This window comes from Tenebrio molitor, chromosome 2 (assembly GCF_963966145.1).
Source record: "Tenebrio molitor chromosome 2, icTenMoli1.1, whole genome shotgun sequence".
Taxonomy (NCBI): Eukaryota; Metazoa; Arthropoda; class Insecta; order Coleoptera; family Tenebrionidae; genus Tenebrio; species Tenebrio molitor.
In genome coordinates, this window is record NC_091047.1 from 2,642,594 (window position 1) to 2,660,761 (window position 18,168).

The 18,168-nt window shown below is 42.0% G+C and overlaps 1 protein-coding gene and 1 long non-coding RNA gene across 9 annotated transcripts in view; one reads left to right on the forward strand and one right to left on the reverse strand.

The window, feature by feature from the left end:
• Window positions 1-18,168, reverse strand: part of LOC138122715 (uncharacterized) — an 84,777-nt gene that overhangs the window by 49,140 nt on the left and 17,469 nt on the right. For both annotated transcript variants that reach the window (XR_011156612.1, XR_011156611.1), the window contains one exon: window positions 4,893-5,010. This is a non-coding gene — a long non-coding RNA (uncharacterized lncRNA). The remainder of the gene's footprint in view (window positions 1-4,892; window positions 5,011-18,168) is intronic.
• Dscam4 (Down syndrome cell adhesion molecule 4) overlaps window positions 1-18,168 on the forward strand; it is a 72,676-nt gene that overhangs the window by 32,907 nt on the left and 21,601 nt on the right. For all 7 annotated transcript variants that reach the window (XM_069036948.1, XM_069036951.1, XM_069036953.1 and 4 more), the window contains exons 2-3: window positions 15,771-15,934; window positions 17,398-17,554. In XM_069036948.1, the coding sequence (XP_068893049.1) occupies window positions 15,771-15,934; window positions 17,398-17,554 (321 nt within the window). The remainder of the gene's footprint in view (window positions 1-15,770; window positions 15,935-17,397; window positions 17,555-18,168) is intronic.

Genomic DNA, 18,168 nt, shown 5'->3' on the forward strand with positions numbered 1-18,168 from the left:
ACGAAGTCCTTCATGTAGCCCCACAAGAAGTCGCACGGAAATTCTTTGGGCCCGAGGAGCACTCCCGCACGCTTCACCACACACTATACAATATCAATGTATTCACAATTCGAAAATAAACGTGCCATTTTCACAAAATTTTGCTTAAATCACAGAATCAACACGTAAACACCTGCCTCTTGCAGTCGCATAAAACAAACTAAAAATTTAATCCTATTACGTCTACCTCGGCCGCAGAGCGAAAAAACTTTATTCTAAAAACACAATGTTTTGCGCTGATTAAAAAAAAAACTATTATTTCACGGTCACTGTTATTGCGTCAAATAACTAGAAAATGCTCTAGCTCGTTAACTTATGGGGGTGTAAAAAAATGGTACACAACAATTTTATTGTTCTTGACGAGACCTGTCACTGGTTAAAATTAATGTACTTATTTCTAAGACAGGTTGTACAGTCAGAATGTTATAGATGTGGATTGGGGACTTGTGGTTAAGTTGGCACTACCAGGAAAGTAACTAGGCGCGCTTATAAGGTACTCATATTTGGAATTTATGACAGATTTTTCATTAAAGTACAGTTCAATCATACGTTTTAAGCGATCTTGAGTTTGACAATCCACATTTAAAACGTTTTTACAATATATTATGAAGAAAATGTCTAGTAGCAGTAATAATAATAATAATAATTCGAGATGTTTCATATGTTTTTTTTTTCGCGTTTTTCTTTATTTTTCATTTTAACTCGTCTAAACGAGATGAGGTATAACGTAGAAAAATGTGCTAATTACATTATCGTTAAAAGCTTTCCGACTAGCTTTGTCTAATTAAAGCTCCTCGTAACATTCTTTATTTTTGATTAAATCTACGTTGTACAGGTACATAAAGGTCGTTTTAAAATCTCATGCGGAGTAGAAACTAGATACCTTCTTGCATCATTTCCAGAGTTTTAGATCTCACTTGCTCCCAGTTTGATATCAAGTAGCCTAGCTGAAATTGATATTCTCCGAAGGTAAGGTTTCCCCGCAAGTATCTCGTGTTAATATTAGTCGGCGGGAACTCGGATCACTTCCGTTATTTATTTTTAGTGCAGATTGCATGGTGTTCTTTTTCGTCAAACAAATGTATAACCTTCGGCACTCGATTCGACGAGCGACTGCGCGATTCGATAGTCCTAATTGCGGTCCATCTCCCCCCGTTGGGCGGATAATCTTTAAAATTTAATACCCACTCCGGCGCCCAACGAAACGTGGAATTTCCCTTTTGGGTCGGATGCAGTCGATAAAATCGAGAGAGCTCTACGGCTCAGTTGATCAGCAACAACTGTCTCAAAGACACCAAAACCTCCCGACCCAATGAAATCTGTTTAAAACGTCCCCCAAAACAAATTCCAATCGAGCTGGCTGGTGGACTAGTGCCGAAAGCCCATTAACCCATTGTAATTAGATTTTTGCACCGGCCGCGGCCCCACCGTTAACTCTCCGTTTATCGCATCCCCGCCGCCGCCGCCGCCTTCTTGTCTGGTGGCGGCACAACGCGAGACGTGTGTCCGCGCCTCGACATCCGAATTCGTAACACACCCTTCACGTTAACTCGCGAATAATTCGTAACGGCAAACGGTAACGCGCAACCCCGTCAGTTCCCCCTGAAATCCCGACGGGGACTACCCTAATTCAATTCATATTCAAAAGCGCGTCAGAATTCCTAATCGGACGTTGCAACGCACCTGCGGGGCAACTGACCACCCCTTTTGCCGCCGTACTCGGCCGCGGGGGCGACCCGCGCTGCGAGGGCAGGGGTCGTTACCGTCATCGATTTCTTTAAAAATGCAATGCACCTCTAATTAGTGGATGCTGGACGAGCGCGCAACCGCACCAGACCCGATTGCCTACCCCAATTTCGGGAACGATCGTCGATAATTAAAGGCGAGATGCCCACACGTGACACCGATACGGCCGGTTGCATAATCGATACGGTTCCAGTTCGACCAAGGCTGAGTCCAATTCGGTTCGCTTGGGAGGAGCATTTTACCAATCACAACTAAGACAACAAGCAAGGGTTGTTTACGAATATTTCACTCTACACCCCCTCAGCACATACAGCAGCCAGTGTGCTCTAGTAGACCAGCACTATAACCCTTCCAAGGTTTGTCACCCTCTTAAATGTATCCCTCATGGAACCTCTGGGTCATGTGTGGAATTAATATTGCGAAGAATAAAAAAAAGCTGTCATCACATTTGTGACAAACTGTTTTTACATATCAACTGTGTGTCAACGATCCCCCATTAATGGGTGGCGTGGCTGCATTTTTTGCTTTGCGCCGGACCACAACTACTTGAGTACGAGGGATATTACAAGAGCATCCCCGACCACGAGACCTCAAGGAACAAATAACGAATGAAAAATGCTATGTTTTATTGCAAATTGTTTTTCTAATGAACATTTATTACCGTTGTAACGGTGTTAAAACCATTACAGCACCTTGAAGAAAACTATCCACACTCCACCTGTGTAATATCTAATTTATTCCAGCAGTTACATGATTTGCGAACTCACCCTCACATTGAATGCTCTTGATTTCGCAGGAATTTTTATTCGACATTCAGAATCGGATCAAGGGAGGAGACGTTTCTCAACGTTTTCATTTTATTTCTCGTTTGTAAACGGTTTCCCTCGAGCAAATAACATCGCGACTCGATAATCAACGGCATCGGTGATTTTTCGTTATCTCATCGAATTAAATATCGAAACTGAAAATTCATGTCCATGGCAGACCGGAAAATAAAAAATCGGACACGGTCTTTGAGCCTGTTTCGAGTGGAAACGACGAATCGACGTGAACAAGTGGCTCGTGGTTATTTTGCATTGCAAACGTGGACGCCGAACGAATATCTCCGCGCCAGATTTTCCTCGAGACGCGAAAAACGTAAGAAAACCGGATACAAGGAAATTCATCCAAACGGACAAAAAATGTTTTTCGTCCTGGCCCGACAAGTAAAATAAACCTTTCCTTCGTTTAATTAATTTTATGGAAAGACGTTTTGAAATATCTCGTGATTAACATTTCTTTAATTGAAGTCGCTCAAATGGCAGTCGACTAATCTTTTCGTTGAAGTAATCTTGAAATAATTGTATGCGAAAAAACATTCATTTCTCGCATCGCAAACAGCGCTTTTGTGAAATATGTCTGGACCACTAAAAAATGTTTTCGTTTCGTACTTATTTCATCTGAAGTGATGAAAACGAAAATGAGACTTTTTATTACCACGAACTTGTGGGAAAACGTTCTTCGAGTAACTTTTAATCAATTTTTTTTAAAGTTTGTTGTTGGATATTATAAAGTGAACGTTACGACCCGCGTTTCGTAAAAGATTCTCCCGGCGCATCCACCATTTTCACATCACAATCTGACAAAATTAATTAATTTACTCAACTATTTAATATTAAGCCGGTCAAACTTTTTCCCTTTCTTCTGTGAAATCCGATCCGCTGAAAATGTTTTGCTCCAGAACTTATTAATTCAAAACTGTTGGAAGGAATTACAAAAAAGACCCTCTATCTCCTACATTTAATAAAATGCGCGATGACATTAAATGTTTTAAAGCAGCTTTCTTTTATGTAAAAAACAAGTGAAACGTGTTCATTAATAACGGGATTATCACGTTGCCTAGATATTTGCAATAATTGCATCCTCCCGACGACGATGACAAATTCTTTGACGCAAACCGTCCCAATTCGGAAACATCCCTCAGCGATAAAAAATACTTGCGTCTCCATTCATCTGGGGCGACGAAAAAAAAATATATAAGCTCCTTTCCGGCGAATTTAATGAATAAATTAATATTTCCTCTTTCGCCGCCGCCAAATATTTACGTCGACCCCCTCGGTGCGCCCTTGTGTAAACGAGCGAAAAAAATTAAATTTCAACTTTGCACCTCGACCTCGCGAGATGTCAACATCGAGAAGATCAGGCGGGCCCGTCCAACTTTGTAATTATTCATTCCCGCTTCGCGACTCCCGAGTCGCTATTTAATTTTACATCCGGCAACTTCGTACTTTTAAATAATATAAATATCTTTAATTTAATAACCAGGCGGAATCGCATTAAGTATGCATGTTAAGAAAATACCCGGCGCTTTTGAAGTCCTGAAATATTTAAGGCGCTTTTAAGAGCCGCCACCCCCTTCGCGCCCCCACAATCGGCCCGCCATCCTCCACGACTCGTCGCGACCGAACTTCCGCGCCGAGACTGAATTATTTAGGCGATTCTTGCTCTTCCGGAAAAAACCCGCCAGATAATAATTGAACACCGGAAAACATCTCTTTTCAATTTTTTTATTTTTGACTCGTCTTCTCCGACACTCGCACGTTTCCTGCAAGATCTCTCTTTCAAATCGCAAAATCCATCCAGGACCACTTTCTTTTCCACTTCGGTGTCTTTTTCGTTTTGTTTAACTTTCGTTCCCTGCGCTCCATTAATTCTTGAGTGCAAGTCACCTGTGTTGTGTGCAGATGTTCCTGCTTCCTTATTGAGGAAGACGTCGCGCAGCAGGAATTAGCGTCGCGCGACCTTATAATGCTGTATTCGAAAATAAAAGAGTCTTCGAAAGTGCAGCTGCTGCTCTCGGGTATTTTTCATTATTTTACGAGCGGCTGCATAAGGAGGCGACGCACCAATGCAACAAACAAAATCGCGTTTTCATTTTCTTCGCGGGCGATTTTCCCAAATGAAAAATATCTCAGTCGACGATTCATCGCACGTTCCGTCTGGATATTTCCCGGAATCGATTGTAATTACTGAAATCTGCGTTTAATCGCAGTTTATATTTGGGTCGCATCAAAACAAACGTGCCCCAATAAATTGATTGATCGGGAAAAAAGTGCCGTTTGACTCACCTCGTCCTGCGTCTTGTTCGCTCCTCCCGGATTCGTCCATCCTTGACCGCTTTATGAAAAATGCGGTCCACTTCGCTTTGCGAAAGCGCTTCCCGGGACCATCCGTCAGCCGGAAAAACTGGAAAAACCCCAATTATAATCCAAAATAAATAAATAAAGCGGTCGGATGATGTTCCCGTCTCGCGGAACAATTCCAATTTGGACATCCGCGCAATAAATTAGCCCCGATAGCGCCACTACACCAAAATTTCGTTTCCGTCGTTGGCATTTAGAAACGGGGCTAGTTGCCCCCATACTTCACGTTCTGCATCGGCCAAATGACATTTTTAATATTAAAATTTTACGAGGATTTGCGCAAGGTTATATTTTACAAGCCCGAGGGATTCCAATAACGGAGTGGCGCGCGAGATATTTTAACCCCTCTAGTTGGCGGGAGAAATTCGAGACGCTCACCCCCCGCAAAAATAATAAATCCGGCGTGTCGATTTTTTCCGGGACGACTCCGACATTAACTCGCCGGAAAATGGGATTCTTATCGGGTGGTCCCGCGGGACGGCTCCATCGACAAGGTGGTCTTGTTTTGTGACAGTTTATTAGCGACGATAAAAACTTATTCGGCGATTAAATTCGGCTAATGACGGGCGGCGGCGATAAGGATTAAAATTACAGACATGTGCGGGGCCGTGTTGGAGGGATTTTTATGGGAGCGGCCGAGTTTCGCGGTGTTATTATGGATAAACACGAGCGGTTCTTAAGATTTATTTTATTGCAGATAAAACCGAATAGCCGACAAATGTTCAACTCCACAAGTATACCTCTATGAATGCGGGAAGGTTCATAGAATTATTCAAAAAGAACGAGTTTTGTTCTCTAACTGAGTTTCTTTTCTTCGGTTTCGCCGTTCTCTGTTGCGAAACTGTTATTAATTGCCTCGGGGTGAGTAACAAAATAAATGAGCGAGTTTTCGGAAAGTTTGACGGGAAATTTTTTTACACAATGCCAACAATTTAACTTGATTCGAACGGATTTTTGTCGAGAGAGTGAAATTGCTCGATTAATTCGTCCCAAATTCAAACTTTTTCCAATCGCGTCACAAAAATATTTCAATTATTTTTTTAAATAAAATTAAATATTTAGTTTACGTTTGGATTATGTAAAGTACGTTATTTAAATTCGAAATTGTTTTGATATCGAATTTCTCTAAATATGTCAATAATGGTATTTATTATTATTGAATTTTATTCATTTTATGAAATAATTAAATTTATCGAAGCGCATCCATCAATTTGCGCTGATTTGTCAGAATGGGGGCGGCGTTGGGTGTTTTAAAAGTCTCTACGAGAGTAATTTTTCTCTCCATTTCCTTAAAACATTTCAGAAGTATTTTTAAAATTAAATTTAAATTCGTCTTTCTTTTAAATATGAACTTTCTTAAATTAAAACATCCAAAAATAAAACATTGTATATTTTATCACTAAACGTTTACTAAACACCGTTCACGTTGTTTTGGCATAATGGGAGGCCATGATTTATTTTTTTAACGTTGGACACACTGTCTGATCCGTCACTAAAGTGCCTGACATACTGCGGACCTATCAAAATGAACATAACATGTTGCTGAATTTCCCGCGATGTCTGAGTATTCTTCTATTGCAAACTAGTAAAACTGACAACAATGCACTAGACACTAGACATTGGCGCTATTTATAACCTCAAATTAAAAAAAAAAATAACCTAAGGCAGGAGAAAACTTGACAACAACGGATCAGTCTGGCAGATGAAATTTTGAACAAAACCAAGTTGTACTTCCAAGGCTCAAGTTCCTACGTCGTAATGCATGTTTAATCACATTACACAGAACAAATAATTAATGAACAAACCACCTCTGCAGCACGAATTTAATTAAATATAGACGCAAAATGAACAAAAGCGCATCTTTCACTGGTGATTCCACGCAGCAAATGTAGGGATTAGTTTAAAGTTTAAATCTTGTTACTCACGTAAAAGTATCTGGAGAAGTCTTAGTTCCACCGTACAACTGTCAAACTTTCCGCGACTAAAAAATCGAGTTAGATTTGTCCGAGTAGCCATCTTGGAAAATAGCTACATTAAAAACGAGAAACTGCATTAGTTCCTAATCAAGTTTGTCGGTTTTTCTGTGTTGGACGCGTTTGGTAAAATTAGTTTTGATACCGAGGACCCGACGTGAGGGTGAGTGGAAAGAATCCTCGGAGTGACAGGAGAAAAGATGATGCTTTCTCGGGGCAAACAGGCCGAGAAGAGGGACTGACACTGGAAACTCGCAGTTGATGGTGGCAAAGACAGATAAAAGGGGTATCGGATTACCGCTTGTTTACAGAAAGCTCGAACGGATATCGAGAGTTTCACGACAGAAAGAAATCATCTCCCGAGGATGTCGAACGTCGACAATAACGCCGACGACAATTAAACCTCTCGCGGAAAACATCGCTGTTGGCTCACGCCGCCTTGTACCCCCAAATCCGCCCTTTCGCAGTCGAATTCGGCGGCGTCACTTCATTTCCGTCGACGGCGGCGTAAATATGTAAAAGAGTTCGCGATTCCGGCTGAATCGCCGACGAATTATAAAGTGGAGGTGACGCGCTTAGCGTTCGGCGTTTGCATATTTTAAAAACGGCGGCAGCGACTCATTGTCAGGCGGCTCCTGAAAGAATCATGCACGAGCGAGTTCTGAACTGGAGACGCGACGAAGACGTCAACCGCCCCCGAGCGCCCCACGCTCCAAAGTCGACGCCTTTAATTAACCAACCTGGAGCTTGTCACCACGACAGGTACACAATGACTGGATCCACTTTAATTCGGCTTAAACACCACCGACAATTCAAAATCAAAACATCAACAAAATTTACACCCTCGATTCTGAACGTCGAGCGGGAAATCGAGGGTTCGATGTGGGGAGGGGGGAGTTCGCGAATCCATCAAAAGGTACAGTTTTGCATGCACAGGAAGTACTCAGCAGGTGGAAACACTTTATATGTGGCAACTGTGACGAATACATTAAAGGCGCACAATTAGGCAAAGAATTTCAATTATGCGGTAGGCTGCATTCGATCGTAAAAATTGAATCTATCTTTTAATTTACCTCAACGGATAAAAGAGACATCTTATTTAAAAAAATATACCGGCGCCTCTACCATTTTTCCATAATAGTTATTTGTGTATCAAGGCCAAAAAGTGCATCTTTTTCGTCCGAGTCTGGGTTTTCTGACCGAGGCGCAACCGAGGCTTGAAACAGGCTAGGACAAAAGCCACTTTTTGGCAGAGGTGCACATTACACTTTTTAGGCGACCGCACGAACCACAAAGCAAAAGACATCATTGGAAAAATTACAAATTTACTTTGTATCTACCTTTTTAAAAAATGATTTACATAATTTATGGTGACAGGACAATAATTATCGGTTTTGTCGATTTCGTTGCTACTTACTACATAGACCACGGTCAGAGTCCGAAAAAGTGCCTCCGAAAAAGAGTTATTTTTCGTCCGCTTGCGAATACGTAAAATTACTGTTTTCATTAAGGATGCCCAAAAATCAATTTAAACCTTTCTTGATCAAATCTGAAACTTCGTTCAAATCTGATATTTTGATGACACAGTTGCACTTCCTCATTGCGCTCTTAAAACGCTCAATTTTAAATTTTCCCCCTCGTGCGAAATAACTTCTCCGAGGGAAATTAAAACCTCCAGAGCACTTTATTAAATTTCGCAGCCTCCTTGTATCAGATATTTTTTCCTCGGTTCTTAATTAAAACGCGGCTTAATCGTTCTCATCGGAAATTTGGGGTGGCACCTGGGGATCAATATTTGTTCCTGTTGCATGGTCGGGCCTGCCGTGAAAAATTAATTGTTTAACAGGTCGTTCCGACAAGAAATGTTCGCCCAATTTGCATGGAATTTTCGGTCAGCTCGGTCCGCTTCTTGTGCCGACGCGCGTAATCCCTTTTTGCACGTCCGTTTTTGTTCCGAGGCGACTCTATCTTATGAATTCCGGTTTACGTGTGGCCATTGAATTTGTGTGTAAATGTTTGAGGCGCGATAAGGGGGCGCGTTGTGGCTTTTTTCCGTCCGTCTGGCGTTTTCTTCTACCATCGGAGTGTTTATGTTTTTGCGCAATAAAAAGCGGCACGTCCGTAATGAAAGGGGCTAATGCGAGGAGCGTCGAAATGGGGGGGCGCTTAACGACTATTATTTTCTAGATGTGTAATTCTTCTTGCCGGGTTATATTTCAAGATAATCCGGACGCGTGGTTTGTCCTATAAATACGCGTTTGTCCCGTTCTATAAGCAATCCGGAGTTTAACAGGGGCTTCGGCGAGATAAATATATTGGCGCCGCATATTTCATCCCCGTCGCACGAGTGTCACGGTGCAGCCCCCGGCTCGCACGCCTTTCAAGACGAAATATCATTTGATAAAGAAGCGTCGCGGCGGATTCGGGGGCTGGATATTAATGGTGGCGGCGACGTAACACCGGATCGGTTCCGTGTTTTTCACCGAGTCTGTTAATTTTACAGGAATTTTCCCGACAAAGCCATAACCGTTCCCGATATTACTCTTAAGTTGGGAACAAGCTCAAAGCGCCCTGCCCGAATCGTTCCTTCACAAAAGACCTCCATAACAAGCACACGCTTCGATATTTCCAATATTCGACTCCCCATAAGATTTTATGACGATTCTCCCTTTATTATACTCTCTTTATCCCGACATCATTATTAATAAGCGCATTTATAAACCGATTCGCGTCTCAAAACTGGATCGATCAATCTAAGACGGAACTTGTTCCAATCCTGAGCGTACTAAAAACAAACGACAGGCAGAAATCAGTCTATTACACCCCATTTATGTATTTGCACCCGACGAAACGCTCACCAATGCGGTTTCCTTGTTTTAAAGCATATTTCCTATAGGTTACTTCGCATTGGGGTACATTTTATAAAACATGATATACAGGGTGTATTTTTAAAATTTGCCGCAATTTTACCTACAAGGTTGTAGGACAACGTAGAAAACTAAAAGCAATTTAAAAAAATTGTAGCTCAAAAAATAAATGTCATTTTATTTTTTGACAGAATTTTTTAAATATTTTTCCGAGTTCTACATGAAGCCAGTAGCTCATGGTTAAAATATCTGTACAACTTTCAATAACACCCTGTATAGTTTAAGTAAAAATGCGCCGCGAAATTCTCCAATTTCGCGTGACTCGCAGACTGGTCTAGTCGTGGCGGCTTAGTATCAATTGATTGAAACAGATGGGCTACACCCTGCGGCTACGTGAGTCACCCTTGTAAAACCCCTTTATCAAAATTTCTTTGTTTCAAAACATGTAAACAATTGAGTTGTAGCTGAATGGCGCGACAGGATTTGCAAAATAGACATGGCACGTTTCTAGGCGCACCGATCGAGTTTTACTGTCTGGAATGAAGATTAGGGCGAATTTATCTAACAATAAACTTTAATGAAACCGGGATTCGAGCGATTATGCGTTGAAGCGATTTATATTCCTAGACGGATAGTGCTCGTGAGGGTGCTCGGCAGGTGCGGACAACACTGAATTATTACACCAAAAAACACCCAAGACGGACTAATCCCCTTTGAAAAGGGAAATATTTCGTCTTCGAGGGCAGTTTGATACAGTCGGGGATTTTAATAAATGGGACATGATAGTACGACACTTTGTCGGCGTTTTTGCAGGGAGGGTCCCTATCCCTTTTTGCCCTTCTCGTCGTGCGGCCGGAAGTGTCTTCCACTTGGAAAAGCTCTCATTTGCCAGGTCCTACGAGTCCACTTTTAATTTATCATCAACCGCGAACAAAAAACCCCATATATAATCTTCCCCACGCAGGCTGAGCCGCGTTTCCCGGAGGAAAGAGACACCTTAATCCGAGAAGGACGTCTCGACGCACGTCTCAAATGCGACTCCATGAAAAACGGCTTGTTTTCCAGGGACGTTCTCCAATTTCCCCCCGCAATTCATCACGCCGATCCGGATTGCGCGCCCCCAAATAAAAATTAAAGTATACACTTGTCGCCGATACGGCGCCGAACAAGCGCAAATCACATTCCGCATCGCGACTCTAATAAAACCGCGCACAAAGAGTCGACGACAAACAAGGTGCTCAAGCTGGGAGCTTTCCGCTCGTGAAACAGATCCTCGTGACTGGGTGGGTGTGCTTAGTCCGAGAGGGCGTCTGCACCATTAGCGGCGGGATTGAACTGCCAATATTGACCAGCATCTTGATAGGTGGAGATTGGGTTGCACATCCCGGGACAACGGATCCCGTAAGGATAACAATTTTTAATAGCGTCCACCGGGCAATAAAACGTCACTCTCATATTTCGAAACAATAAACCAGCTGCTCCGCGAGCCGATCGATCGCCATCAAAACGAGATTAGGCACTCCTGCTCGAGATTTCTCCGAGAAAATTTCAGAAAACCTCCGAGGGTCACGGAAATCTGCCGTGTTTGTTATATTTTCTCTCGCGTGCGGATAAAATGAGCTGTGACCGGAGGAACGCCTCGAAAGCGCGATAGGAGAACTCGAGGCGTTCTGCTGAAAAAGCGATATTTTCCAGCGCGAATTAAATATTCAGTTGTGTCGGCTTCAAAATGCGCCCCAAGGAGCTCATCGCCCGGCTAATTTCCAACAATTAAAAATTGAAAGGGCGGAATTCTTTTAAACTAATTCTCGCAATTTGGACCGCCAGCTTTTATTCTTGTCCGGTCGCTTTCGGCGCCGCTCGAGGATCCTTTAGCAAAGTGACAGTTCCTCGGGGGATATTAGCTTTAACCAAACACAAACTGGTTTTGACAGATTTCGGAGATACACTCCTCCGTTCACGGTTCACGCGCACAACGATCTCATCTCCAGACGTACCGTCTATCCATGCAATCACTAATTACCCCGACTAGATATCGATTGGGGTTGTGTCAAAATTAGGCAGCCAAAAATACATCCGTGCATGATTGAACACCGTGCGTATTTCGGGTTGCCGATCTACAACAGGAAACGCTGACAGCGGGATCGCAGACGGCGTACGTCACGTCAAATTAGACACTCCTACGAAATGTCAGTGGAACTTTTAATTTTTGATTTATGTCGTGACGCCGACGCCTGAACCAATTAGATTCGGATTTTTCCATCGCTAAATTGTTGATAACGAAAGTGATTTTTATTTGCGTTCGATTGGGCCCCCCTGCAGTTCGGTTTATTTATTTGTTTGGGTTGGTAGCCGTGTAATCTAGACGGATGAATGCGGTACCGCCAACAACAATTTGAAAAACAACGTGGAAATTAATGTTGATAAAGCTAATTAGTGCGGCTTAGTTTCGAGAGTGATATTAAAATTAATGAAATGATGCTTTAAATAAATTAAATTAACCGGATCCGGGTCCCGAGTGTAATCCAGGTGCAGGGTGGTCTGATTTAGACATAATTAGTATGTCTATTTGCTCTGATTCTATTTTATACTATTATTAGAACTGGATGACGCACTTCTACGAGATTTGTAGGAGTATCTGGAAGTTTTGTGACAAACTCCGGCGAACACTTAATCCCGAAATGAGTTCGTTTAAATTTTAAACTCGTCGCGAAAAAAATTCCATCCAAGTTTCCAGACACCGTTCACATTTTTTGCCTTCCGAACCGTTCGTTCGGCGCAATTGTGCCACAAATGACCCCAAACTTTCCTCTAATAACCCCATTCATCGATTCGAAAAAGGCCTGGACCAACTAGACGCGTTCGTGCATTTATGAGGCGGTTAATCCTCCGGTGCCCCCCGGGGAAAACCCGTCCGATTGTGTTTTTCCCCGACCTCCTGATCAGCTCGGTCATTGCGCGGGAGAACCGTTCGCCACTGCAATTGCGGTTAGAAATCTTTTTCATCGCCCTCTCTTTCTTCCCCTAATTAAAACCCACTGTGCAGTTAGTCTAGTTCGCACCGTGTTTTTATTTAAACGCAGAAATGTTTGCTGACGACTTTTTGTTTATTTGCAGTTTGGAAAAAAGTTTAACGAGTCGGATTAAAATTAGGAGAGGAAAAAATTACGTGGTGGTGCGGGGCAGAGGGGCAAATTGTACATTCGCGTCGACAGTTGCGAATTATAACGTTTAATTATGATTGGAACGGCGCAGGAAATTATATTATTTTAGGGATTAATCGCGTAAACCAATCATTCCGCGATTTGGACGGTGGTGAAATCGTTCAGAATTACCAGGTAATTAGTTTTCATTGGTCCGTGCTACTGAATATTCATGATGGAAGAAATGTCTATGTGAAAAATGTGGCGGACCTGACAAGAACGAAAAAGCAAATGAGAGAATGTTCCAGATGCATTATGCAAAAAGTTGCAACGATATTTTGAGACCTATCGTAATACTGGCAATTTTTGAACTAATGCTGCTGATTTAATTCATTACAATTAAATGTACAAAGCACAGTTTTTAGCTTTTCAAATAAATGATAATGGAGAAACTGTCACATTAATTTTTAAAATATCCCGGCGCCTCCACCATTTTTTAAATTTTAATTTACAGGTGTTTTTTGCACACAGTATTTACCCTTGAGCTGACTTAACTAAAAAGTGTCATTTTAATTTGAAAAATATCCCGAGGCGTCTCCACCAATTTTACAAAATATTAAACTGTGATTTTCCTGACTGCAATGTTAAAAAAAAATAGAATTATGCGGTTTCCCGCATTACATTCATGAAATTGCATCTATCAAAAACACAGTTGTTAGATTTGATTGAGCTCCACTGATAACAGAGGTATCGTCATTTTTATTTAAAAAAATACAGGTGTCTCAGCTAAGACTTTGGAGCCTAATATCTCGGTTATTTGCCAACGGATTTTTATGAAATTTAAAATGCAGATATTTTAGACCGTGAAGGTTCAACTAGTAATAATAAAATTACCTCAAGTTAAAAATGTAATTTTAACACATGTTTCCTTTATCGAAAATTATGCGCGATTATTATTAGATTGTTAAACATTAAAAAATAGGGGTCTACACAAACAATTAAGTAAATCACTTGTCTGATTCAACGAAAAGATTAGATGTTGTAGTTAAAAATTTAATGTAAAATTTGAAGGTATTTAAGCAGTTACCTTTTGAAACAATTGATGATTAATTGCCGAGCAACATTTTGTACACCGTTTAAAGTCTGTCAAAATTGGGCGCGCTTTATTAGAAACGTCAAATTGTGAAAATTTACTGAAAATACTCTAAAAATAGACTACAGCGGCAGAAATTGCAATATTGTTGAACAAGGAAAAAAATTTTGCCTATGGAGGGTGTCGTAAGAACTTCAATGGCACAGTTCGTTTTCTCGTGGAACACTATCCAAATGTAGGCTTTACAAAATGTAAGGTTAAGACAGTCGTCAATTTATTTGAAGACACCGGAAGCGTACGTGAACTAAATTACCTTGCTAAAATATCCCGATCGTATTTTAGTCCTTTATGGAAGAATTAAAGCATCCAGTATAATAAATTACGTCCAAATGTTGTCTTTAACTTTGTAAGCGTTTGTAAGGTTAGCAAGATAAACGTCAAATATGTCACCTGCGCTTCTGCGAAAAAGGATGACCAAAATTCTGCAAAATTGCGCGTTTGTTTCATAAGCGTCTACGTTTTTGCATTTGCAGCCACGTTTAACACAGTTTTTTGCTTTTTTCTTGCCAACCAGACGTCTTTCAAGGACGAGTTTTTCCCTACAGCATTTTTTATTGACGATCAATTTTTTATGTAAATGTTAATTGATTCAACATTTTAAAAAGGCATGTAAAAATTACGTTTTTAAGACTTAGATGATTGCATTAATGGGATTTTGTTCTTTACCGTCTAAAATATCTGCATTTTAAATTTCACAGAAATCTGCTGGAAAATAACTGAGTTATTAGGCTGGAAAGTCTTAGCTGAGACAGCCTGTATATCGGCGCCTCCAGCATTTTTACAAAATTTAATTTACAGTTTACTTGGACAACGTTAGTAGAAACATAATGTTCTTTGTCGACCTCGACTTCGTCTCGGTCTTCAATCGCTGGGCTTAGCACAAAAAGACTCACTTCTACTCTTAATCATGTAATCTATTAACTAGTCTCGACTAGTTGCTCAATTTTTTTAAATTTTCTTCGAAATGTTCTTTGTTTTGCCGGCGACTAGTACTACTAAATAAAGGGTGTTTTTTTAAATTTGGCGTCGAAGCTGGCGTTGAAGAGTCGATTGAGAACGCACCACTCGTGTAAAAGCGTAAGATTTAAACAGCTGATCCGTTATCCATATAGTGCATTTACAATCAACTCTTCAACGCCAACTTCGACGCCAAATTTAAAAAACACCCCTTATACGAGTACATATAATCCGGAGTCCGCTATCGCGTTGGTAATCTTATTTGCATTTGGTATTTTAATAAACATCCCTTGTTTTCCACTAGCCCACGTAAATGGCCCACGTCGGCCGATAACGAGGGTGTCCCGGACCCATCGGCCACCAAACCGAATTTCCTGTCTATTAACCCAACAATGCCCCACCCTGCGGCCCCGTTAATAACTGGAAATTCTGTCCCGAATTGTCGCCCGAAGGTATGCAATATAGCTCACGTGTAGGGCGTTAGCGACACGGGATCCTCTAATATGTCCATAATCCCGGCGCGGATTAACCCCGATCTGGGGCAATATCGTCAATAAGAGTCGGCCGGGTCCGCATTCCGCGCCGGCACGATTAAGCAACACTTGGGGAACAATTTGTTCGTGATCTCCCGCCCTTCAACAACCCCGTGGGCTCGTCCGGCATGACCAGAACGGTCGCGGTTTGTACTGACGTGGTGTTGTTGGTTTCAGTATGGAGCGGTGGCTTGGACCTGCAGGGGCCTTTGTTCTTGCAAGAGCCGCCGCACAGGGTGGAGTTTAGCAACATTTCGGGAGCGAAGGTCGACTGCACCGCGCACGGGAGTCCCTCGCCGGAGGTGGAGTGGGTCCTCGTCGACGGATCGCCAGTGCACCAGGTTAGACCAAATTCTTCTGCTTTGTCACTATTTAATTAAACCATTCCTTGCAAATTTCTTGCCCCCCCAGACCAAAATGCGGTGATTAATGATCCGGCTGGCTTAAGCAATGCAATATTATTACAACGCATTGTTTGGATTCGCTTCACGAACCGGAATTAAATCGGAACGTTTCCTGCACTCGCTGCAATTGTCAGACGATAAATTAAAAACACTTTTCTGCTGACGGAACGAATTGATTGAAAAATTTACAATTCAACAGATTAAAACTTCCAAGAAGCTCCAAACTCGAAGGCTCGCTTCTAATTAAATTATTTTTTTCCGCCGAGCGCTTTTGCAAAAACAAACGCAGTAAGATTAGAATCTTGGGAGTGCTCCTTTGACGAATTTGTCCGCGCCAACCCACTAAATAAACTCACGAAGGCATCGCCCCGTCGATTCTGACCTGGAAACGTCTTCAACTTCAATCCTCGAGTGACCCAACTCGGACAAAAACATCAAGGTGTACAAGTGGAGAAGAAAAAGAAGGCTGATGCACAAAGTAACCGGCGATTTTCCGGTGAAATATGACTCCTTCGAGACCCTTCCATCGGGCTAGTTCCAAACGAGAAAATAATTTTCGTTTAATTACGTGTTTGTTGTCGAAGTGCACCTCACGAATCGACGAAAGCTCGAAGCTCGAGGGGAAGTTTTCTTTGCCAACAAACCAACCGAAAAATGCCAAGTGACAAAGAGCGTTCTCCCGTAATTATTTCAAAACATGTTCGTTAGTTTTTGGCAAACAAAAGTTTCACCCGAATGACTGCCGGCTGTTTGATTATTGACGTTTCAACCGGTGTAACATTTCCATTATTCCATTTTGTTACGATTTATTACAATTCTGAAAGTCGACATCAAAGCGTCCTCCGATCGCGCAATTCTCCCCTTCGAGACTAGTTTAAAAAGTTTTGATTTATCTTTATTAGCGGTCTTACAAGCGTGTAAATTTCTTTGGGCGTTTAATTTGAACGTGAAAAATGCGCAGAATTTTATAAGCTGAAAAATGTGGAGGTGCTTTCAGCTCAAAGAAATATTTTCTTAATATAAATCTCGCCGAATTCTACTCTCCACTCCGATATAAATGAATTCTGTTTGAATGAAGATTCTAATCCAATTTAAGTTTGGAAGTTTTTTATGAATCATGTTTCGCGTTGCACTGCAAAGGAAAAAATTTAATAAATGTGTTCGATATTTGGACGAGTGTCGGAGCGTCCCTTTCACAAAAAACTCTCCGCCAGAAGGGGCAAACACGCACCGCTCCTCTAATCACACGCGAGACCGCCAACCGTCCGTTAATTTTTAATTAACCCTATTAGAAGAGGCGGCGGAAAAATGTTTGCCCCTAATACTTCATAAAGCGCGTCTCCATCGACAAATCCCCGGCATACTTGCCGCCTCCGACTGAAACGTGCGGCGTTTTGCAGGTGCCCGAACTGCGGCTGCTATTCCCCAACGGGTCTTTGGTCTTTCCGCCGTTTCCCAACGAGAGGTACCGCCACGACGTCCACGCGGCGCTCTACAGGTGCAAGCTGAAGAGTGCGCTGGGAACGGTCGTCAGCAGGGAGGTCCACGTCAAGGCGGGTGAGTCACACGAAAATATCTTTGTCGTAGGTACGGCTCGCCAAGAAATTCAATCACGCCGCCACCCTTTTACCGGAGACAATATTTACAGAAAGTCGGCGTAAATTCGGGATTGTGCGGGTTAACCCGCCCCACAAAAGTCGAATTGAATTTTTCTGGCGGATTCTCGATATCGACTCGATTTATACGGTGCGATAAGACATCGGTATTATGCCGAGGCCGGGATGATTTGTGGTGATGCTTTATCTTTTTATACCAATACAAATTTCAAATTTTCGTATGCCGGGTGAGCTTATGCTCCTGTGTTTTTCCCCCGGAAAATATACAGCCAGCGCTGCGATTTATGGCTTCTCATTTACATTTAAGATAACCACCAGTTTTTTCATCAAGAAGCTCCCGACGAAGTCTTCGTAATTACGCCCGTCAAAAAAAAACCTGTCGGTTATGCAACCAACAATACTTCGATTACAGTGATGAGTCGGTTCTTGCGAGGCGATATCGCTCGGCGCTCGTCACTTCGGACCGAGATGAGATCTACAAACATCTCCCGACTCCCAAAGAAAACTAAATCTGTTCTATCGGCTTACAACGTCATGGCAACAGTTTTTTCTGTA